Source organism: Myxocyprinus asiaticus, chromosome 25 (assembly GCF_019703515.2).
Source record: "Myxocyprinus asiaticus isolate MX2 ecotype Aquarium Trade chromosome 25, UBuf_Myxa_2, whole genome shotgun sequence".
In the NCBI taxonomy this organism is placed as follows: Eukaryota; Metazoa; Chordata; class Actinopteri; order Cypriniformes; family Catostomidae; genus Myxocyprinus; species Myxocyprinus asiaticus.
The window spans coordinates 35,496,725-35,520,543 of record NC_059368.1 but is presented as its reverse complement, the minus strand read 5'-3'; the positions used below and the strand labels follow the sequence as shown (position 1 = coordinate 35,520,543).

General features: G+C 40.1%; 1 protein-coding gene across 1 annotated transcript; it reads right to left on the bottom strand.

Annotated features, from left to right (window-relative positions):
* Window positions 1-416: 416 nt before the first annotated feature.
* Window positions 417-22,581, bottom strand: LOC127416259 (cysteine-rich protein 2-like). Its single transcript, XM_051655510.1, has 8 exons — window positions 22,409-22,581; window positions 8,512-8,606; window positions 6,722-6,779; window positions 5,441-5,575; window positions 2,006-2,074; window positions 1,768-1,862; window positions 1,243-1,300; window positions 417-1,082 (listed from the first exon to the last, which is right to left on the bottom strand). The coding sequence occupies exons 1-8, from the start codon at window positions 22,449-22,451 to the stop codon at window positions 1,018-1,020; spliced, it is 618 nt and encodes a 205-aa protein (XP_051511470.1). The 5' UTR covers window positions 22,452-22,581; the 3' UTR covers window positions 417-1,017.
* Between the last annotated feature and the right edge of the window lie 1,238 nt (window positions 22,582-23,819).

The window sequence follows — 23,819 nt, the reverse complement described above, 5'->3', positions numbered from 1 at the left end:
AGTAGCCTTATTATTGTATTTTGAAGGAAAGTAAGGTTATGCTTAAATTTTTTTTTATTTTTTTTTTATTTTTTATTTTTTATAAATAAGGGCATAAAAGGGCAGTTTTGTTTTCCATTTAAATAATCTTAAAATAGTTAAGATCTATGTTTATTTTCTCTTTAGCTCTGATGGTAAATATTGGCTTTTAGTGTGACTTTTGACTTTCTCAGGTATTTTCTCTGCAAACATTGAAACCAGATATTCATTGCCACACATATTCCATGTCAAGATAGTTTTTGATTGATGGGTTGATGGTTCAAAAATATGTCTATGGCAAGTGTAAACAAATAAACCTGAGAATAATTTTGTACACAACCAGGTGAACCCACAATTGCCCTGATTCAGACTGTTATGAATGTTAAGTGACATAACCATAAATTTCTTTCTTTTTTTATTTTCAGCATTCCACAAATGAAATGAAATAAAAAGAATTCAATACATTTAACAATGCTTTTTTTTTAAATTACCAAAACAAATATTTTAATACATAAACCAATCTCAAGTTCAAAGTACAGAGACCAGATGCAGTCAATAAACTATAATAAATATGTTTCCTAAAATGCTACACAACTAACCATGTTTGAAGTAAAAAACAAAACAACAACAAATAAATAAATAAATAAAAATACACACACAAAAACAAAAAACACTGGATTTAATTTGAGATGTTTAAGTTTAGTTGTAACCTGCAATTTATGCCAAAAAAAAAAAAAAAAAAAAACAGCTTAACATCTTAATAGCATTCATAAAAAATATAAAAAACATATACACTATGAATACAGCAGAAAGGCTAGACACATATTCCTGTTAGTAAGTAGTAGTACTATAGCTCATATTAGTATGATTAATATGTAGTGGCACTCTGTAGATTAAAATGATCAGTGCAGACTCAAGAATGAGAAGTTGACTTAAAGGAAACAGAGAAGTTTGAATCTAAGGGTGCAGATACCGCTGGTGTAAAAATGGTTGTGGTTCTCAGGGCTGGCTCTCAGTGTTCGGGTCCTCATATATGTAACTACCAACACCTCCGGTGTTTACTCCTGAGCAAAAAAAAAAAAGTTAAGAAAAGAAAAGAAAAGAAAAAAGCGAAACGACATCAGGCTATGAGAGGCAAGGTTTTTATTGTTCTGAATATTACACTGACTGAATGCTGACAAATCTCTTTCCATGAATATCTGCGGAATTCAATCGGAAATGTACCTTTTGGCCCAAAGAGAACAGCGTAACATGGTTTATGGCAGTAGGGCTGGCCGTCGTGCTGCAGTTTAAAACAGAACCCTTGTATAGTATTAAATGATTCTTGTCTTCATGTGTCATTTCAAAACTTTATACGTTGAACAACAATATCATTTTAACTCCACACATGTTTGAGCTGTACCTTCATGATATTTACAGATCTACCTCATGGACAATAAATTATGATAAAATTACAACATGATGTCTTTCTATTAAGCTAATGTGCAACACTGTAAAATATTGCCAAATTGTACAAGATTTAACTGTAATATCTGACAATAAAATACAGTTTTCAGAATTTTATGTGAAATCAACACAGGCTAGGTCATTTTCTGTCACAACAAAAATTAACTAAAAAATGGTGACAATCTAGGATTTTAGATGTAAAAAAAAAAACATTACAAAACAAGTAACTAAATATACTGTAAGCATACAGTAAATGTAATACACTGTAAGGATTACAGGAATATACTGTAAATTTACACTAACCTCTGCATGGCTGCCTGGGGCCAGAGTCTTACTGCACCTCTCACATCGCAGACAGGGTCTGTGCCAGTCTTTACCCAGGGAGGTGACCTTTTCAGCTGAAACAAAAAGAAGGAAACACAGGCACTTTTGTAAGCAGGCAACCTCAACAAATGCTAATGTATTTCCCAGCACTGTTGTATACACGTTCCAGCTCAAGTCCATATCTGGTGAATTTTAATGTTTGAATGTCAGTGCTTACCAAAGTACACTGTTTTGTTGCACCTTGGGCAGATGTTTGGCTCACCAGAGAACGAACTGAAGCTTGCAGCTGGAATCGAAAGCAATTAGGTATAAAACAATCATTCACATGCAGTAAATATACATTTAATTACCATAAATCATGAGAATATACATCAAGGAATTCATTATTATCATCCTTTACATTGTCCGAGAAAACAGAACTAGATTTTTACATTTTCTGGCTGCCAAGGAAGATTCTTTTCAGTTGCAAGGGAGTTCTGGGTGGTTCCTATGGCATTACTAGATAGGGCCGACTATTTGCACTAGGTGTAAATAGCACCTGCCACACAGCGTGGCTGTTTGCACTCCAATAGTCTGGTGGAAACACAAAAATTAAATCCAAACTGCACCCATTTGTGTCGCTGCAGTGACGTGGTGTGTAAAGATGTAAAGGATATGTTTTTTTCATGCAGACGACCCGGGTTCAAATCCGCCTTTTGTACCACTTTTCCCCATTCTGTTTCCTGTCCCCACTCTTAATAGTTCCTTTAATACTACTTATAATAATAAATACAAATGAATATAAAGGTTGATTGCCTCACAGTGATTTGGTCATGGTGACTGTAACGGGAGATGTGAGAAAGGTTTGATCCAGGTTAAATTAACCATTGTTTTACTATAGTAATATTGTAGTTGTTTTTTGTCAAAAGCCATAGTTTTAATGCAATTAAAGGGGTTCTCCCCTTTTCTCCCCAATTTGAAATGCCCAGTTCCCAGTGCACTCTTAAGTCCTCATGGTGGCATAGTGACTCGCCTCAATCTGGGTGGCGGAGGATGAATCTCAGTTGCCTCCGCATCTGAGACTGTCAATCCGTGCATCTTATCATGTGGCTTGTTGAGCGCGTTACTGTGGAGACCTAGTGCGTGTGGAGACTTCACGCTATTCTCCGCGGCATCCACGCACAACTCACCATGTGCCCCACTGAGAGCGAGACCCACGTTATAGTGACCACAAGGAGGTTAACCCAACGTGACTCCACCCACCCTAGCAACTGGGCCAATTGGTTGCTTAGGAAGCCTGACTGGAGTCACTCAGCACGCCCTGGATTTGAACTTGCGACTCTAAGTGTGGTAGTCAGTGTCTTTGCTTGCTGAGTTAGCCAGGCCCTCCAGTAATATGATTCTAATATAGTAACCATGTTTAATTTTGTGGTTACTATGAATTTACTACAAAATATCATGTTGATCCTATGGTTACTGTAGTAAAACCATGGTTAATTTTTGTAGGCAGATGCTAATTACACACTGGTACAAATAATGGTAAATACTTTTTACACCCCAGTGTAAATAGTGGCAGATATTATTTGCACACCAACCCTGGTGCAAATAGTGTCAGATACTATTTGCACCCATATTTAAATAATAACATACAGTATGTGCATCACTGCAGTGTGTTTATTGTGTTTATTTAGAGTCCCACAGACACACTTAATTAACCTCTAACCCTAAACCTAACCTTAACCGTAGAAAAAATAACCTTGGATTTCTCTGGATCAGACCTGTCTCTGCACTCCCCGACAGTCACCATTACCAAATCACTGCAATGAAATCAACATTTATATAATTATTTTTCCTATTATTTTGAGTAGTATTAAAAGAAATATTAAGAGTGGAAACAGGAAATCAGATGGGAAAAAGAGTGGGACAAAAGGCAGATTCGAACCGGGGTCCCTAGTACATCACTTCACACTGTCTTTACACCCAACGCCACAGCAGCGATAGCTAATGTCCAGTTTGTCACATATTCCTGTGGTTTCACCAGAACATTGGGGTGCAAATAGCTGTAATGTGTGGTAGATGCTATTTACACCAGGGTGCAAATAGTCACTCCTATTTTCTAAGGTAAGGTTAGGGTTAGGTTTAGGAGTTGGGGTTGGTGTAGGGTGCCTGAGTGACTCTAAATAAACACAATAAACATGCTGCATTGATGCCAATATACCACAGGTGTCAAACTCAAGGCCTGAGGGCCAAATCCGGCCCGCCACCTCATTCCATGTAACCCGCGAGGTAATTAATAAAACATAGGATGGTTGTGATCAGAACGTCACATTGACCAATCAGGTAGTGCTTTCCTTGTAAATATTTATGAGCCTTCCTCTGTCATCTTAACCTTATTTTTTGGATAACATTTTGCACTCTCCAAAAACAGAATGAAACAGAGCTACATGGACCAAGCCGCTACACGTCGCTCTATCCACTATGTTTAGTGTATCACTTAAGTGTAAATAGCATCTATTGGTATTTACTTAGCCTCTGCCTTACTAGATGGTTGCTAGGTTGTTCAGGGTGGTTGATAGGCAGTTACTTACTGGCCCTTTTTGTAATATTCTAGTCCTTCGATATGACTCGGGTCATGAAAGTCTATGAGATGTTTTGACTTACTGTATCTTCCATCAGGCAAAAATCGTAATTTCAGTTGCTTCGAAAAGTAATAGGACACCTCTCTTCAACAAGCCGCACAATTTGAGGTATTATACTTTTCACAAAGTTGAATACTTATAGTGAGGGATTTGAACAAACACTTAACTATAAGTATGATATTTTAAATTCTTTTTCACCACTAATTATAACATTTTTGCACATTTTTGACAACACTATTTCAACAATTCTTCACCTTAAAACAATTATTATTATCAGTACATGACCATTAAAGGGATAGTTGACCCAAAAATAAAAATGCTCTCATCATTTACTCACTCTCATGCCATCCCAGATGACTGCCTTTCTTCTGCAGAACACAAACACAGATTTTAGAAGAATATTTCAGCTCTGCAGGTCCATACAATGCAGGTATATGGTAGTCAAAATTTTGAAGCTCCAATATGCACTGAATAAAAGTAATCCATAAGACTTCAGTGGTTAAATCCATGTCATCTGAAGCGATATGATTGGTGTGGGTGAGAAACAGTTCAATATTTGAGTCTTTTTTTCCTATCACCCTCCACTTTCACTTTTACTTTTAAATATTTCTTCTATTGTTTTTGGAGATTCACATTCTTCATGCATACTGCCACCAACTGGGCAGGGATGGATAATTTATGGTATAAAAGGATTTAAATATTGATCTGTTTCTCACCCACACCTATCATATTGCTTCTAAAGACATGGATTTATTCACTGGAGTCTTATTGATTACTTTTATCCTGTTTATATGTGCTTTTGGAGCTTAAAAATGTTGCCACCCATTCATTTGCATTGTATGGACCTACAGAGCATGGGATATTCTTCTAAAAATCTTCGTATCTGTCCTGCAGAAGAAAGAAAGTCTTATACATCTGGGATGGCATGAGGTTGAGTTAATGATAAGAGAATTTTCATTTCTGGGTGAACTATCCCTTTAGGTCACTGCATTAGGAGCTATATTAGCAGAGCAAGATATTTCAGACAAACCCACCCTTCACTGGACCCCTGGTAGGAGCAGATGCTTTCCTCTCATTAGCATTGGCCTGGGTTTCCATGGCCATGGGGGCAGGGGCATCGGTCACAGATGTTTCATAAACATATGAGCCGGCCCCACCAATATTTACACCTACAGAAAGACAAAATGAACCTTCTTCAAACAAACTTTTAAAAAAAAAGATGATTTGCTTGTCCTAGATTGTTTAAACTGGTTTTAGCTGGTTTAAACTGGTTTCCCTGCCTAACCAGATGAAAAGTACAGAATCCCTTCCAAAACAAGCCAACAGACCATCCTTACCAGGCTGGGAGACAGGCAAGCCATCTTAGGCTGAATTAAGCTATTTTTTTCCTCAGCTGTGAATCTACGTAAAGGGATATTTCACCCAAAAATTAAAATTTACTCATTTACTCACTCTCATGCCATCCCAGATGTGTATGACTTTCTTTCTTCAGCAGAACACAAATAAAGATTTTTAGAAGAATATCTTAGCTCAGTAGGACCATACAATGTAAGTCAATGGTGGCCAGGCCTTTGAAGCTCCAAAAAGGAGATAAAGGCAACATTAAAGTAATCCATCAGTCTCCAGTGGTTTAATCAATGTCTTCTGAAGTGATCCAATCATTTTTGGGATAACTCCTTTTTCATTGTACATCTTGCCATTGCCTCTAGGCACGATCATGATTTCAAGTTCGATTACACGTCCTTGTTTTTGACACAGGTGCAAAGCACTAGATGGCATTACATGAAGTGTAATCGAGCTTGAAATCACAGTCGCCAAGGAGATTGTTGTCAAGATTTATAGTGGAAAAGGAATTACATTTTGGTCTGTTGTCACCCAAAAACGATTGCATCACTTCAGAAGAAATTGATTAAACCACTGGAGTCTTATGGTTTACTTTTATGATGCCTTCATATCTGATATTTGGACCTTCTAAGTTCTGGCCACCATTCACTTGCATTGAATGGACCTACAGAGCTTAGATATTATTCTTAAAACTTTATTTCTGTTCTGCACATCTGGGATGGCATGAGGGTGAGTAAATAATGAGAGAATTTTCATTTTTGAGTGAACTATCCAATTAAACATTTAATTTTACTGTGCGTGCATTTCAATATCTTAATACAATCCATATCAAGATCAGAGATTTAAGAGATGTGGCAGCTCTGTCTGTATAAATAAGAATCTGTAACATCAAAGCAAAGAGTGCCCTAATTCTTGCAAGCACTACAAATGATGAACAGAGTGATTCCAGACACTAATTAGACATACTGCACCTTTTGGTCCATAGAGGGCAGCATAGCATGGCTTGTGGCAGTATGGTTTCCCATCATGCTGTGAACAGAGAAGAAAAGCACATCACTGAGATTAATTAAACATCCAGTTCCTGCCATCCTTGTCTGTTGTCATCAAAAATGAACACCTGTGCTGTCCAAAGATTAAAGGATGCAATATTCTCAACATCTAAAAAGCAAATAGTTAACTGTACTGGATGATATTTGTCTAACACTAAAGGCCCCGGCATACTTCATATGAAATTGAAGAACGAACAGGTGTGACGTTATTTAGAATTTTTTTTTGGCCAAAACTAAGGTGTTTTTGAGGTTTTTTGGTAGCTCGTAACAGCTCACCAGTGCAAACTTTAAGAAAAAATTCTTATCGGTTGCTAAACACCTCAATGCCAATGTTTCACGTCATCGGAAGGTGTGACCTAAGTGCTCTTTTACTGTACTGTTTGATATGCTGTTTCATTCATGTGCTGTCGGCAGCCGAAAGCCATTTACACATCTTACTCAAAGTAAGATATACCTCTTATCTTCCTCTTATTCTTTTGTCTGTATTCTACCCATTAACACTCTTTAATACTCTTTGCAGTAAAATCAGTGTCATCATAAATTACAATAACAGAGTGTAATCGGTGCATATTATGGCCGCATATTGCGTGTTAGCGCAATAGCGCCATGAATTTTTAAATTAAACATTACAAATGACACATTATCTACTGCGTGCATATTACTTTAAATCATCATTGAGTGGTTAAAACAGCTTCTTTTACTGATCTCATGTGAATTCTACTTGTAGAATTAGACATGAAGTCATTGATTAGAGACATTTTAATGTCATACTAGTTGATGTTTTACAAGTAGTCTTATGCGTTCTCATATTTAAATGTCTCTAAATGCCTCACCCTCCAGCGTGGTGGGTGTCTAATTTCGCAAACAGTATACCGTTGCTCAGCTGGTTCTGAGTGAAAAGAGTCTTAGGCTTTATCTAAATCTAGAATATGCACTATCAATATATGAACTTTCATGGCAACGTATCCAAGATAAAGTCTAAAGAAGTCTATAATGAGTTCTATTTAAGAATATAATGTCCCTTTTTTTTTACTTTTTAGACCCATGAAATCTGAATTGGAGGTTTGTGGCTTTTAGTTCTATCTGTCAGCTTTGAGGCCATCTATATCCTAGTGTAGTTCTCCTAAAAGTTGAGTTGAGATATATGCATTTAAAATGAACAGTCTTTCTTTTCTAGGAAAATTAAGCAAGAATATTTATGACTCTTGCATTCAGGAGTGTTTGTAATGGTAGCCAGCTGGTACGTGATAGCTGTGCGGTGTGTAAACCTCACTCTCCGGGCTTTATGAGATGCACTAGTGACTGAGGCTAGGGGACATAGCTTTTCTAGCCTACTTGCTAGCGCGTTCGTCTCCCATGCTGGAGATCGCTGATTCGAATCCCGTCCGTTGCGGGTCGAGTAGCACCGGTGACACAAAACTTTTGTTCCAAAAAATTGCTTTCTAAAATGAAAAAGTCATGAAAAAGCACGACATGAAATAGCAAGGGGCAAATCAAGTTCATGGCTGTGATATAAACTGAAAACTTATGGCTATTTTTTTTAACTACATGCTTTTTTACATATCCTGCTCAACTTCAAGAGGAAATTCATCAACACAGGAATGAAAATTGTAAACTGAAGACGACTGCATTTTTCAAACCATTTCATGGTATCCTTTACTTCTAAATTTGATCCCTTTCTTATCTTTGTTCTTTGCTTTTCTTCCTCTCACCTCTGCATGTCCTCCTGGATTCAGGGTCTTGTTACAGCGTTCACACTTCAGACAGAATTTGTGCCAGTCTTTCCCCAGAGATGTCACTTTCTCCGCTGTGAGACACAAAGACATATGCTCATTTTGCAGATCAACATTTATTTGAGGATGTTAACATTATGAAGCTGGTTTAAGAGGTTGCTCTTTGAAAATAAATGCATTTAAATGGTATTTAAAAGCATTCTGAAAGACATTTTCATCATAACAATTGTGCTGTATGATAATTACTCTGTAGACACATTTACTGTAATTCTACAAGGAAATATATGTGTGCGCAAGGTAAAAAAAGAAAAAAGACTTACACTGGCGGCCAAATGTTTGGAATAATGTACAGATTTTGCTCTTATGGAAAGAAATTGGTACTTTTATTCACCAAAGTGGTATTCAGCTGATCACAATGTATAGTCAGGACATTAATAACATGAAAAATTACTGTTACAATTTGAAAAAAAATTTCAGAACTTCTTAAACTACTTCAGAGTTCTCATCAAAAACCATGTGCAGCAATGACAGCTTTGCAGATCCTTGGCATTCTAGCTGTCAGTCTGTCCAGATACTCAGGTGACATTTAACCCCACGCTTCCTTTAGCACTTGCCATAGATGTGGCTGTCTTCTCATGCACCTTACAGTCTAGCTGATCCCACAAAAGCTCAATGGGGTTAAGATCCATAACACTCTTTTCCAATTATCTGTTGTCCTATGTCTGTTTCTTTGCCCACTCTAACCTTTTCTTTTTGTTTTTCTGTTTCAAAAGTGGCTTTTTCTTTGCAATTCTTCCCATAAGGACTGCACCCCTGAGTCTTCTCTTTACTGTTGTACATGAAATTGGTGTTTAGCGGGTAGAATTCAATGAAGCTGTCAGCTGAGGACATGTAAGGCCTCTATTTCTCAAACTAGAGACTCTGATGTACTTATCCTCTTGTTTAGTTGTACATCTGGCCTTCCACATCTCTTTCTGTTCTTGATAGAGCCAGTTGTCCTTTGTCTTTGAAGAAGTTTCTCTTTGGCAATTTCAAGCACTGTATAGCATTCATTCCTCAAAACAATGATTGACTGATGTGTTTCTAGAGAAAGGTGTTTCTTTTTTGCCATTTTTGTCCTAATATTGACCTTAAGACATGCCAGTCTATTGCATACTGTGGCAAATCAAAAACATACACAAAGACAATGTTAAGCTTCATTTAACTAACCAAATAGCTTTCAACTGTGTTTGATATAATGGCAAGTAATTTTCTAGTACCAAATTAGCAATTTAGCATGATTACTCAAGGATAAGATGTTGGAGTGATTGCTGCTGTAAATGGGGCCTGTCTAGATTTGATCAAAAATGACTTTTTTCAAATAGTGATGGTGCTTTTTTTTACATCAGTAATATCCTGACTATATTATCAGTTGAATGCCACTTTGGTGAATTAAAGTACCAATTTCCTCCGAAACAGCAAAATCTGTACATTATTCCAAACTTTAGGCCGCCAGTGTACTTTTAACCATGCATTGAGAACTTTAGGGCTTTGAGGTCAGGGCATTGTGATGGCCACTCCAATACCTTGACTTTGTTGTCCTTAAGCCATTTTGCCACAACTTTGGAGGTATGCTTGGGGTCATTGTCCATTTGGAAGACCCATTTGCGACCAAGCTTTAACTTCCTAGCTGATGTCTTGAGATGTTGCTTCAATATATCCACATAATTTTCCTTCCTTATGATGCCATCTATTTTGTGAAGTGCAACAGTCCCTCCTACAGCAAAGCACCCCCACAACATGATGCTGCCACCCCCATGCTTCACGGTTGGGATGGTGTTCTTCGGCTTGCAAGCCTCACCCATTTTCCTCCAAACATATCGATAGTCATTATGGCCAAACAGTTCAATTTTTGTTTCATCAGACCAGAGGACATTTCTCCAAAAAGTAAGATCTTTGTCCCCATGTGCACTTTCAAACTGTAGTCTGGCTATTTATGGCTGTATTGGAGCAGTGGCTTCTTCCTGTCTGATCAGCCTTTCAGGTTATTTCGAAATAGGACTCGTTTTACTGTGGATATAGATACTTGTCCACCTGTTTCCTTCAGCATCTTCACAAGGTTCTTTGCTGTTGTTCTGGGATTGATTTGCACTTTTCGCACCAAACTACATTCATCTCTCTAGAAGACAGAATGTGTCTCCTTCCTGAGCAGTATGATGGCTGCATGGTCCCATGGTGTTTATACTTGCATACTATTGTTTGTACAGATGAATTTGGTACATTCAGGCGTTTGGAAATTGCTCCCAAGGATGAAACAGACTTGTGGAGGTCCACTATTTTTTTTTTTTACCTGAGGTCTTGGCTGATTTCTTTTGATTTTCCCATGATGTTAAGCAAAGAGGTAGGCCTTAAAATACATCCACAGGTACACCTCCAAATCAGTACACCTCCTATCAGATGCTAATTGGCTAATTGTCTAAAGGCTTCACATAATTTTCTAGAATTTTTCAAGATGCTTAAAGGCACAGTTAACTTAGTGTATGTAAACTTCTGACCCACTAGAACTGTGATATAGTCAATTAAAAGTGAAGCAATTGTTGGAAAAATGATTCGTGTCATGCACAAAATAGATGTCCTAAACGACTTGCCAAAACTACAGTTTGTTAATATGAAATCTTTAGGAGGTTTAGGAAGGTCACGTGATGCCATGCGAGGTTGGGAATTGTGAACACCGAGCTCTGTGCACTTTGCTAGTTTTAACACTATTAATGACATAAACCGGTGAGATTCGATACATTCTGTTCCATAACTGTTCTAGGAGGACAATATGTCAAAGAATTCAAAAACCTCGGGCTCTGGAGACATTAAAAGACACTTACTATGTGCTCATGCTGATACCCCTGAGAAGGCCCCCAGCCCGGGAGCCGATTTGGTCAGAGAAATGAGGGAAATTCAGCGAGAAATGTTGAACATGTCAGCAATGCTGACGAAGGTCGTTGCTGACATGGAAGATCTTGCTGTAATACATCGATCGATCACTGCCATGGAGATGAAGTTTTCTGAGGTAGTTACAAGAGTGGGAGATGTCGAGAAACGGATCGATTATCTGGAGTCATCGGAGAGGGAATTAGCTTCTAATCCGCTAGCGACCAAGGTGGATTTGGAGCATATCTGGGAGAAATTGGAGGACATGGAGAACCGTAGCCGGCGGAATAACGTCAGAATCGTCAGAATTCCTGAAGTCGAAGAGGGTCAGGATGTGGTGAAATTCCTGGACAGGCTCTTTCCGAATCTGCTTGACATAACAGGCCATAAACTGGAAATCGAGCGAGCTCAAAGGGTTCCAGCTTGGCGATCCGCTGAGGGAGACAGGCCCCGATCATTTCTGGCCAAATTTCTGAGATCATCCGATAAAGATCTTGTGTTATGCGAGGCGAGGAGTAAAGGAAGGCTTTTTTGGAAGAACCACAGCATTTTCTTGTTCCCAGACTTTGCGAATTCGACAAGAGAGAAACGTGATCGATTCAAGGAATGCAAGAAACTCTTACATCAACGGAAGGTCGCTTTTGCACTGATGTTCCCGGCCAAACTGAGAATAGATGCTAAGGATGGCCGTAAAACATTCACATGCCCACAGCAAGCAATGTCCTTCATAAAGTCAATGGAGTGAGTAAGTTATTTTGTGGTACACACATTCTAGCCGAATGGACCGACTGACTGAACATTCACTTGACTGTTCGAGGATTCTGAGCACCTTTTTCTTTTTTTTTGTGCTGGTTACACCTAGCGGCTGGAGTTTATTTTGTGGAATAACACACCTTCGGGACAGTTATGTGTTTGAATCTACACATTCTTTGTGTTTAGTCCACCTATTGGCAGGAGTTTGTTTTATAGATTATCTTTTGTTGTGTAACTCTGTCTCACAAAATTTGTATAGAAACACCAGACTTGAGCAATCCGATGGCAAAGTTGTCACGGGGGCTCTCGTAGGAATACATGGACTGTTTGAGTTTAGAATGATGGACGCCAGTTGGCGCTGTCGTGTGTGGGGTTAATGCACACTTTTTTCTTTTTTCTATTTGTTTGGTTCGGGGAAATTTGGGGATTGATTGTTGCACTAATGTTGGAATGTGGTCTTTATCATTTTGTTTTTAACACACAATAAATTTTTTCTCATATGTCAAAATGTCAAATGTTAATATGAGCGGATTGTCTCTCTCCACATGGAAAGTGAATGGGTTGGGGCACCCCATAAAAAGAAGGAAGGTTATTTCTCTTCTTAAGCGTAAGAAATATGATACAGTGTTTCATCAAAAAACGCATCTTTCCCCGCAGGAAGCTGAAGATATGGGGTGGACATGTTTTCTTTAGTGCTGGCTAAAGTAAGAGCAGGGCAGTCATTACACTGATAAGTAAGCATCAGGGGCAATGTCTTATTTTGGCTAATATTTACGCATGTAACATTGATGATCAGGGCTTTTTTATAGATCTTGAAGGGATGTTGCAAGCCGCTGGCACCCCTCATGATATAATATTGGGAGGAGACTTTAATCTTTTGATGGACTCAGTCCTTGATCATAGAGAAGCAAAAGTGTGCAAGCCCCCTAGAGCAACACTGACACTTCACAGGATGTGTAAATATCTTGGTCTTACTGATATTTGGAGACTTTTGAACCCATCTAATAGGGACTATAACTTTTTTCATCAGTCCATAAGCCCATAAGACGGCGCGCCTCACGAGCGAACTGCGGTGCTGAACTGCCTGAAATCGTTCAGGTGGAGAACGGTGGTCCCACTGAAGCAATTTCAGAGGCTCCTGGGGCATATGGCATCCTTGGTGGTGGTCACGCCGCTCAGGCTGATGCATATGAGACCGCTTCAGCACTGGCTTCAGACTCGAGTCCCGAGATGGGCATGGCGCCACGGGACACATCGTGTGGTCATCATGCTGATCTGTTGCCGCTTGTTCAACCCTTGGACAGACCTGGCATTTCTACGGGCAGGGGTTCCCCTAGAGCAGATCTCCAGGCATGTCGTCATCATGACAGATGCCTCCAAGTCAGGCTGGGGCGCCGTGTGCAATGGGCATGCAGCTGCCGGCTCCTGGACAGGGCCGCGACTGCGTTGGCACATCAACTGCCTCGAGTTGCTGGCAGTGTTGCTCAGTGCTTCGGCCATTGATCTAGGGCAAGCACGTGTTGGTCCGGATGGACAGCACGGTGATGGTAGCATACATCAATCGAAAGGCAGCTTGTGCTCCTGTCGCATGTCGCAACTCGCCTGCCGTCTCCTCCTCTGGAGTCAGCAGTGACTCACATCCCAGGCGACCTCAGCAGCGCTGCGGACGCACTGTCATAGCAGGTCACACTCAGGGGAGAGTGGAGACTCCACCCCCAGGTGGTCCAGCTGATTTGGAGTCGATATGGTCAAGCGCAGGTAGACCTGTTTGCTTGCCGGTAATCCTCACACTGCCCACTCTGGTACGCCCCGACTGAGGCTCCCGTTGGCACAGACGCACTGGCACACAGCTGGCCCCGGTGGCCATGCAAGTATGCGTTCCCCCCAGTGAGCCTACTTGCGCAGACCCTGCGCAAGATCAGGGAGGATGAGGAGCAGGTCGTCCTAGTAGCAGCCTACTGGCCCACCCAGACTTGGTTCTCGGACCTCACTCTCCTCACGACAGCACCCATCCCCCCCCCCCCGGCGAATTCCCCTGAGGAAGGACCTTCTTTCTAGGGACGGGGCACCATCTGGCATCCACGACCGGACCTCTGGAATCTCCACGTCTGGTCCTTGGACGGGACACGGACGACCTGCGGTGGTAGACACGATCACTCAGGCTAGGGCTCCCTCTACGAGGTGCCTGTATGCCTTGAAGTGGCATCTGTTCGCTAAGTGGTGTTTTTCCTGACGTAAAGACCCCCAGAGATGCGCAGTCGGGTCGGTGCTTTCCTTCCTGCAGGAGAGGCTGGAGGGGCGGCTGTCCCCCTCCACCTTGAAGGTGTACGTGGCTGCTATAGCGGCACACCATGATAGAGTTGACAGTAAGTCTCTCGGGAAGCACGACCTGGTCATCAGGTTCCTTCGAGGCACGAGGAGGCTGAACCCTCCCAGACCGTGCTTCTTTCCCTCATGGGATCTCTTCATGGTCCTACAGGGCCTGTGGGGAGCCCCGTTTGAGCCCCTGGAGTCAGTTGAGCTAAAGGCACTCTCTTTGAAGACTACCCTCCTGCAGGAGTTCTCTGTCAGCTACACATGCCTGGAGGTCGGTCCAGAATACTCTCACGTGGTCCTGAGACCCTGACCGGGCTATGTGCCCAAGGTTCCCATGACCCCGTTTCGGGATCAGGTGGTGAACCTGCAAGCGCTGCCCCAGGAGGAGGCAGACCCAGCCTTGTCATTGCTGTGTCCAGTGTGTGCTTTGCACATCTATTTGGATTGAACACAGAGCTTTAGATGCTCTGAGCAGCTCTTTGTCTGCTTTGGGGACAACGGAAAGGGAGCGCTGTCTCCAAACAGAGGATTGCCCACTGAGTCATTGACACCATCGCCTTGGCATATCACGCCAAGGACATGCCGCCCCCCTTGGGGCTACGAGCACACTCTACCAGGAGTGTGGCGGCCTCCTGGCCCTGACCAATGGCGCCTCTTTAGCAGATATCTGTAGGGCAGCGGGCTGGGCAACACCCAATACCTTCACGAGGTTCTACAATCTCCGGGTTGAGCCGGTTCCGTCCCGTGTATTGTAAGGTACGAACAGGTAAATGTACGGGACAACTGGTCGGGTGTACCACTTGCGCATAGCACCTTTCCCCTCCTGGAGGGGGAGACATGCGCTTTTACCCCCCAGCCGTGTTCACGAGACCGTGGACCCTGGATGTCCTTCCTCCTTAGCCCTGTGGCAGGCGAGTTCGCGGAGGAACTCAATGCCGGCCCAGTACGTGTGCTAGTAGGCCCTGTACTGGGGTAGGTGCCCCACATGCGCTGGTTACCTGTTTGTAACCCCGTGTGATGTATCTTCCGCGAGACAGTTTCCCCGTTGGTAAACCCGCTTCTTCCTTGGGCAGAGTCCCCTCTGCCACCGGTCGCCGTGTTTGTAGAGCTCCGTCCCCTCTGGGTAGGACCTACCACAGTGACTTCTCCACATGCGACAATGTCGACAAAACTCGGTAAGTCCATGTGACGTGTTTCCACACATTACCTCCCCTTCGGGCAGGGTGTGATCTCTGCGGTATCTTCCCCTTGGGAGTGACCCCCCCCGACGCAGACACTTATGGTCCCCAGTCGATTGATTTCCACTCTTTTTTGGGGAGAAAAAAGAAGAAAAGAGGCCACGGCTGGGGTAGCCTGTCCCCATTTTTTGGGCAGTCGACTTGTCCCCGAGGTGCAGGGGACCGTACGATGCACGTAGGAGCATCGGGGGAGGTTACGTCACGGCCAGGTGCGCTGGCTACGAGGCACACAATGGTCTCGCAATATTGGGCATTTTTTTCCCAATCAAGCTGTATTTTGTCAAATTATGCAAAAAGTGTGACATTTTTATTTAATTGCGTTTATTTAGGATACATAAAATGTTAGAGTTAGCCTTAGCAAGGAAAGGATTCAGCCATTTAATTTCAAAAACTGTAAAAATTTTATTGCCTTCACCATCTTTCCACCACAGAATTCTATTAAACACAATACAGTATTTGAGATCTGCTGGAAATGACACTGTGGTGGGAATTTTATTAATTTTTAGTTTTAACTTTAGTTTTAAGTTAAATCTCTTGTGATGCATGCACTATTGGACTTCGTTAGTGTAAGATTTTTTTTAATTTTTTTTATGAGACTTTATTTTCTAGAAGTGCACAGTGCTAAAAGTGCCCAAAGCTGAAGAAACACCCATCTAAAGAACAAAGTTAAGCAGTTTGGTTAGGTTAAACCAAATCAGAATGCTTGAGGAATATCAGTCCAGTGTTGTCTTGCAAGCACAGTAATGAAACGGTGGTTTGTGGCTCAAGTTCTCAACTGTGTCTCATCAGCACAACAAACTGTCTACCAGGCTATCCTGAACCACTTAATGTGTTATCCATTTAGTCTTGTAATAGTTTTGTCAATAAACATCTTAATGTGAGTGACTGAGCCCACAGAGGGATAATGTGAACCCTAATGTTCAATAAAGTTTCCATCTCTGTTTACTGTCTCAGAAGATGTCAGGGAGAGGTGGAGGGCAGAGAAACACTCTTTTGTAGTGAAAGGTTCTTATCAACTCTGTCCACTGTCAGATCCAGTGCAGAATATTCCAGGCACATGCCTCAGGGAGCACAGAACACCCTCATGAGCCATTGTCCACAGAGCAGTGCACTCATCATGTCAGAACCGCACAATAAACTTTTAGGTCACACTTTGAAAAATCCAAGCAGGAACTACACATAAAACAAAATGTTCATGATGTAACATCTAAATGAATTGGTTTTTATTCACAATATTATTTAACATCACTGAAACAACTAAAACTCATTTTAAAACTAAATGGAGAGACTATGAATTCGGCCACAGGAGGTCAAAAGTTCTGCAGCTGAAATCAGTCTGTGCTTACCGAAATTCAAAACCACTGCCCCAGTGGCCTAAATTGGTAGTGTTGTTGAGGTGAAATGTCCATCGGGTGGTGCCAAAAGCAAGTTGTATTTTTAGTTGTAAATAATGTCATACAGTCAACAGGGGCCCGTTCTTCGTACTTTGATTAGGGAGTTATCTGGATTTCATTGTTGACAATTTGACCCAGTCCTGGATTGTTACGTTCTTCAAAGAACATCTCGGAGTTGCTTTCATGGCAACAAGTGTGTCAGCTCAAACCTGCTCTGGAGCAGGATTATTTAACGTAAACAGGATTAGATCACACCTTGATCAGCAGATGTGATACTGGAAATCTGTAACAGCCTCAGTATTATTCTTATTAGAGCACCCTTTTGAAGCAGAGGCGATAATACATTTAGTATTACTATTTTATGAATAATTTAAAATAAAATAAAATTATAATATTGTAGATAATAATAGATACAGCACATTTTGTGCATTTAGAGGTACTTTAGTTGTGAGGGAGTAGTGTTTTTTCAGAATTAAAAAAATAAATAAAAATAAATATAATATAAACTTTTGGGTTTTCTGTCTGCATTGACCTTGGTTCTCAGTGCTCTCTACAGCTCAATAGTTGAAAAGAACTTAATGAATGAGCGATGTCTGCATTTGTGCCATTAGAAAAGTGTACTTGATAGCATTCTTACATCATTAAAAATCTTTCATGATTTTAGTTGTTTTCCAGTCATGTAAGAACTCCAGATTTTAAAGAGAGCTTTTATGCCCTTGCGCATTTGTAAAGTTCATGTAGGTAAGTGCATTGAAATAAAAATAAAAAAGTTGCAAAAGTAAGTGCAATTGAAAATAATGCTACACATTTAATTTATTCACACCTCTTCAACCTTTTTTCTTTATCTTGGCTGATTTGGCTGTGTTTCCTTTTTTTAAAATTACCTTCTGTTTGGCCGGGGTTAACATTAATGTTACGGCTATAAATTCATTCATTAATACAGAAATATTTTGTAGTATAAATTGTACTATTTTATAGGCCTATATATATATAGTGCATTATATAAATACAAATAACAAATCACTTATGTAAGTTTATATCAAGAAATAAATACTGTACAATGATTTAGATCATATTCATATTTTTACTAAAGTTTATGATGTTATTACATTGGTCTGTCATGCTGATCATGGTTTCTAGTATCGATACATGTGCCCTTGTCTGTAAACACAGGAACAAGCAATTATCTCAGACAATCTAGATATATTTTCAAATCCGCTCATGCGTTTGATGAACAGAATTGGCTAGAGAGGAATTATCATGATTAGAAGATCTGGATCACGTCATATCATCTCGGTCCCAGGAATGCTTATTTTACTGACCATACACCCTAACCAAAATCCCAACCCTAAACCTCACCATCAATGGAGTAAAAAACTAATCATAGAGGGAAAAAATGCTTTTTCTGAATCGTGCTCACAAGGAATGCCATAAAATATCGATAAATCGATTATTGATCTGCAAGTTATTTTCTCTATACATTTTTGAGGCATCAATATATTAACATTAGCCGATATTTAAATTAGAAGACTAATTTGTGAGCTTTCCAATTCACTGTCAGTTGGCCTCTACTTGGTACTGAAGGACACGTCGATGAGGTGCAGGTGACAGTCCAAAGTTCTGAATATAGTCACTATACATACAAAAGTTATGAAGGTTTTGTTATTTCTTCAAGAATGAACAAAGTGATTTTGAGGCATTTGCAGGTTAGAGTATTTAATTTTCGTAGCTGGGCACCGCAGACAGACGCAGAGCAGTGGTGGCAGTTTTAGAACATGCCATGTTGTCCGCCAGACATGTCCGGTGTGTAACCCCCTTTAAGTTACCCTGCTGCTCACAATTTATCAAAGTTGTGTGCTGAGAAATATGTATGAAGAGACAAAAACTATTGTGCAATAATTAGCCCTATTTATATCTGAATCATCTGAAATTGTTTCTAATTATAGATGTGTGAAAAAGGCATCGATCCCAGGCCTAGTGCTCATCATTTAGTAGGTGAATGCAATAACTTCCTGATTTCCATGAGACTATATCCGGAAAAATGTCTTGCTTTGTTGCCGCTTGTTAGTAATTATTGTCTTAGCTGAGCTTTCTCTTTCTTTCTGTCTTTCTCTTCACAAAGCACATCTTTTTCCACAATCACACATTCCCACACAGCAAAATATTAACAAGATTAAAAACCGAATGTTTTTGTGGTGCAAACAAATGCGCACAGAGTTGAACAGACAGCAATTAAGCCTTGCCTCTAGACTTGCTGGGCTCACAATGCCCTCTTAACCCTAAGTATCAAATGAGCTGTTTCCACAGTGAAGATACGCATGGCAATTTTTAGACTTACAGAAAGTCACAGAGGTTGAAAACACTCCAGAAACAATAGAGAAAAAGAGTTTTAGATCTGCTGATGTATAATGACAGTATACCTGTTAATGTTATTAGTCAGTGGTTGGACAGAGAAAGGTCATATTTTAGGCATGGATTGATTGGAGTAATTGCAGTTTGCCACTTTTTACAATGTAGACTCCAAAACTTCAGTTGTTCATTTACAGTGAGAGCATTAACATACAGGTGCATCTCAATAAATTAGAATGTTGTGGAAAAGTTCATTTATTTCAGTAATTCAACTCAAATTGTGAAACTCGTGTATTAAATAAATTCAATGCTCACAGACTGAAGTAGTTTAAGTCTTTGGTTCTTTTAATTGTGATGATTTTGGCTCACATTTAACAAAAACCCACCAATTCACTATCTCAAAAAATTAGAATATGGTGACATGCCAATCAGCTAATCAACTCAAAACACCTGCAAAGGTTTCCTGAGCCTTCAAAATGGTCTCTCAGTTTGGTTCACTAGGCTACACAATCATGGGGAAGACTGCTGATCTGACAGTTGTCCAGAAGACAATCATTGACACCCTTCACAAGGAGGGTAAGCCACAAACATTCATTGCCAAAGAAGCTGGCTGTTCACAGAGTGCTGTATCCAAGCATGTTAACAGAAAGTTGAGTGGAAGGAAAAAGTGTGGAAGAAAAAGATGCACAACCAACCGAGAGAACCGCAGCCTTATGATTGTCAAGCAAAATCGATTTAAGAATTTGGGTGAACTTCACAAGGAATGGACTGAGGCTGGGGTCAAGGCATCAAGAGCCACCACACACAGACATGTCAAGGAATTTGGCTACAGTTGTCGTATTCCTCTTGTTAAGCCACTCCTGAACCACAGACAACGTCTAAGGCGTTTTACTTGGGCTAAGGAGAAGAAAAACTAGACTGTTGCCCAGTGTTCCAAAGTCCTCTTTTCAGATGAGAGCAAGTTTTGTATTTCATTTGGAAACCAAGGTCCTAGAGTCTGGAGGAAGGGTGGAGAAGCTCATAGCCCAAGTTGCTTGAAGTCCAGTGTTAAGTTTCCACAGTCTGTGATGATTTGGGGTGCAATGTCACCTGCTGGTGTAGGTCCATTGTGTTTTTTGAAAACCAAAGTCACTGCACCCGTTTACCAAGAAATTTTGGAGCACTTCATGCTTCCTTCTGCTGACCAGCTTTTTAAAGATGCTGATTTCATTTTCCAGCAGGATTTGGCACCTGCCCACACTGCCAAAAGCACCAAAAGTTGGTTAAATGACCATGGTGTTGGTGTGCTTGACTGGCCAGTAAACTCACCAGACCTGAACCCCATAGAGAATCTATGGGGTATTGTCAAGAGGAAAATGAGAAACAAGAGACCAAAAAATGCAGATGAGCTGAAGGCCACTGTCAAAGAAACCTGGGCTTCCATACCACCTCAGCAGTGCCACAAACTGATCACCTCCATGCCACGCCGAATTGAGGCAGTAATTAAAGCAAAAGGAGCCCCTACCAAGTATTGAGTACATATACAGTAAATGAACATACTTTCCAGAAGGCCAACAATTCACTAAAAATGTTTTTTTTATTGGTCTTATGATGTATTCTAATTTTTTGAGATAGCGAATTGGTGGGTTTTTGTTAAATGTGAGCCAAAATCATCACAATTAAAAGAACCAAAGACTTAAACTACTTCAGTCTGTGTGCATTGAATTTATTTAATACACGAGTTTCACAATTTGAGTTGAATTACTGAAATAAATGAACTTTTCCACGACATTCTAATTTATTGAGATGCACCTGTATGTTTCACTATGTAAAAAAGAACAAACTGATGGCTTGCTGGAGGGGGTTACACAAAATAAGAGATGGAAAAATTAAACAGGTGACAGCTGTTAATGATAAAAAAATACATTATACATATAATGTCTAATTAATGACCAGTTATGCTGTGGGAACAAATGCCAAACGACACCTGCAGTTCAAAATAATCTCTCCACTAGTAACATTCAAATGAGAAGAGGATGAAAGAAGAAAATAATGAAAACTAAGAGGAGCGCTGTTTAACATATATTCCAATAAATCAATCAATAAAATAAATGTGGTTCACACCCCATTAACAGGAGGCTTTCTGAGAATGTAAAAACAAATGGAAAGTAAAAGGCCTATAATTAATGTGTAGACTGGACAAAAGAGTGTAGCAAGTATTTACAAGACCCTAAAAATGGGTCAAATCAGATCTGCAGTAGTTAACCGTTTATGCCACTGAAACTGTGGTGTATTGGTTGATACTAATTTATTTCTGCTTTCACTCATGACTGTTAAATACATTTAAATTACATAAATGTATTTACTGCACATAAATTGTAAAATATTATCCATAAAAAAAGGAAGTTTTGTCTGATATTGAAAAGCCACCTAATTATTATTATTTCACACCTATTCAAAGAATATAAACTAGTGCCATGAGATTAGTGTGTCTGAGATACTGTCTGTTTCATATACTCTTAACCACCATAATCATGGATTATTATTTCTGCAATGATCAAAAACTCTCATATTCATATTTGCATTTGCATATTCATTGTAGCCTCTCATATCAAAACTGACCAAGGCACATAAAATTGCATGTTTAGCTTCCAGCTTCTGTAATGCAACTATCAAGTTGACAAATCTTAATCATAAAACGTAATTCGTTTAGTGAGAATATCGTTCGCTCGTGATTAGCCAATTAATATCAAGCCCAATGCATACTGTATTTTGTATTGCACGATGTAAGCTATTATGAATGCCAAGATAAACGGAATTGGAGAGAATTCAGACAACTAAATTAACAACAAATACGTTGCAGACAGTCATTTCGCCAGCGTGGACACTGTTTTAATCTACAGTAGTTTGCATTACAAAAAGCAAGAAAAAAGGACCACTTACCAAAATAAACTGTTTTGTCACATTTGGGACATTTTGATGCCATGTTCAATAAAAAGCTACACGCTCCTTTGATTTAAGGCAAGTTGTTATCTTTTATTTAGACTGAATAAATGCGACACGCTCGTTCTCAGCGATGTTTAAAGCGCGAGCGCATCCTCCCTTTCAATATTGTCAGCGCGCGGATCCTCCCTCAATGACGTCAGAGGGCAAGTGAATGTGCTCACTGATGTCAGCGCACTCACCCGCAATCTATCTATCTATCTATCTATCTATCTATCTATCTATCTATCTATCTATCTATCTATCTATCTATCTATCTATCTATCTATCTATCAGATTGGGAAGTAAAGTCCACCTGCATTCCTCCTATTAGGCCACCTATCACACTCATTTCTTTGCACTGATAATAGACAGACAGATTATTTCAGGTGGAACACAAAAGATATGTTAGGTAGAATGTTAAGGACTGACAGCCTCAGTCACCATTGACTTTCATTGCATCTTTTTTTTTTTTCTTCTCCCATACAATAAAATTGAATGGTGACTAAGGCTGTAAAGTGAATAAGATGCTCTTCTTTTTCAAATGTCAGTGACCAATTATTGAGGAGATTTTGTTGTACCAAAAAAAAAAAAAAAAAAACATAAAACACAAAAATCAATATTTGTGTTATTTGCTTAATCTGCTCAATGCAGCTTCATTGCATTGCATAATTTTAACATTTTGTTAATAAATTCAGCAGGCTTACGCGTCATGAATGTGAGACCAAACCTTGCGTTTCTTGAATTCAAGCAGATGGAGGGCTATATCTGGCACCTATAAAATGAAAATGCGAAGACAGAAACTAATAATAAAAGTGATATATATATATATATATATAATTTTTTTTCTCCCCAATTTGGAATGCCCAATTCCCAATGCGCTCTAAGTCCTCATGGTGGCGTAGTGACTCGCCTCAATCTGGGTGGTGGAGGACGAATCTCAGTTGCCTCTGCGTCTGGGACCGTCAATCCGCGCATCCTATCACGTGGCTTGTTGAGCGTATTTCCGCGGAGACATATGGCGTGTGGAGGCTTCATGCTATTCTCCGCAGCATCCATGCACAACTCACCACATGCCCCACCGAGAGCGAGAACCACACATTATAGCGACCACAAGGAGGTTACCCCATGTGACTCTCCCCTCACTAGCAACCGGGCCAATTGGTTGCTTAGGAGACCTGGTTGGAGTCACTCAGCACGCCCTGGGATTCGAACTCGTGACTCCAGGGGTGGTAGTCAGCGCCAATACTTGCTGAGCTACCCAGGCCCCAAAAGTGATATTGTTAATATATTTTACATTTGCCTTTTTGAAAATTGTAATTTATTCATTAATACAATTTTATAGTTTTAACAATGGTATTTGTAACACAGT

Bases quoted from the DNA above. Each gene is read 5' to 3' on its own strand.
- LOC127416259 (XM_051655510.1), bottom strand. From the start codon at position 22,451: ATGGCATCAAAATGTCCCAAATGTGACAAAACAGTTTATTTTG. The intron at 8,607-22,408 runs GTAAGTGGTCCT...TGTGTCTCACAG, and splicing joins TGACAAAACAGTTTATTTTG to CGGAGAAAGTGACATCTCTG. The intron at 6,780-8,511 runs GTGAGAGGAAGA...CTCTGTTCACAG, and splicing joins ATCCAGGAGGACATGCAGAG to CATGATGGGAAACCATACTG.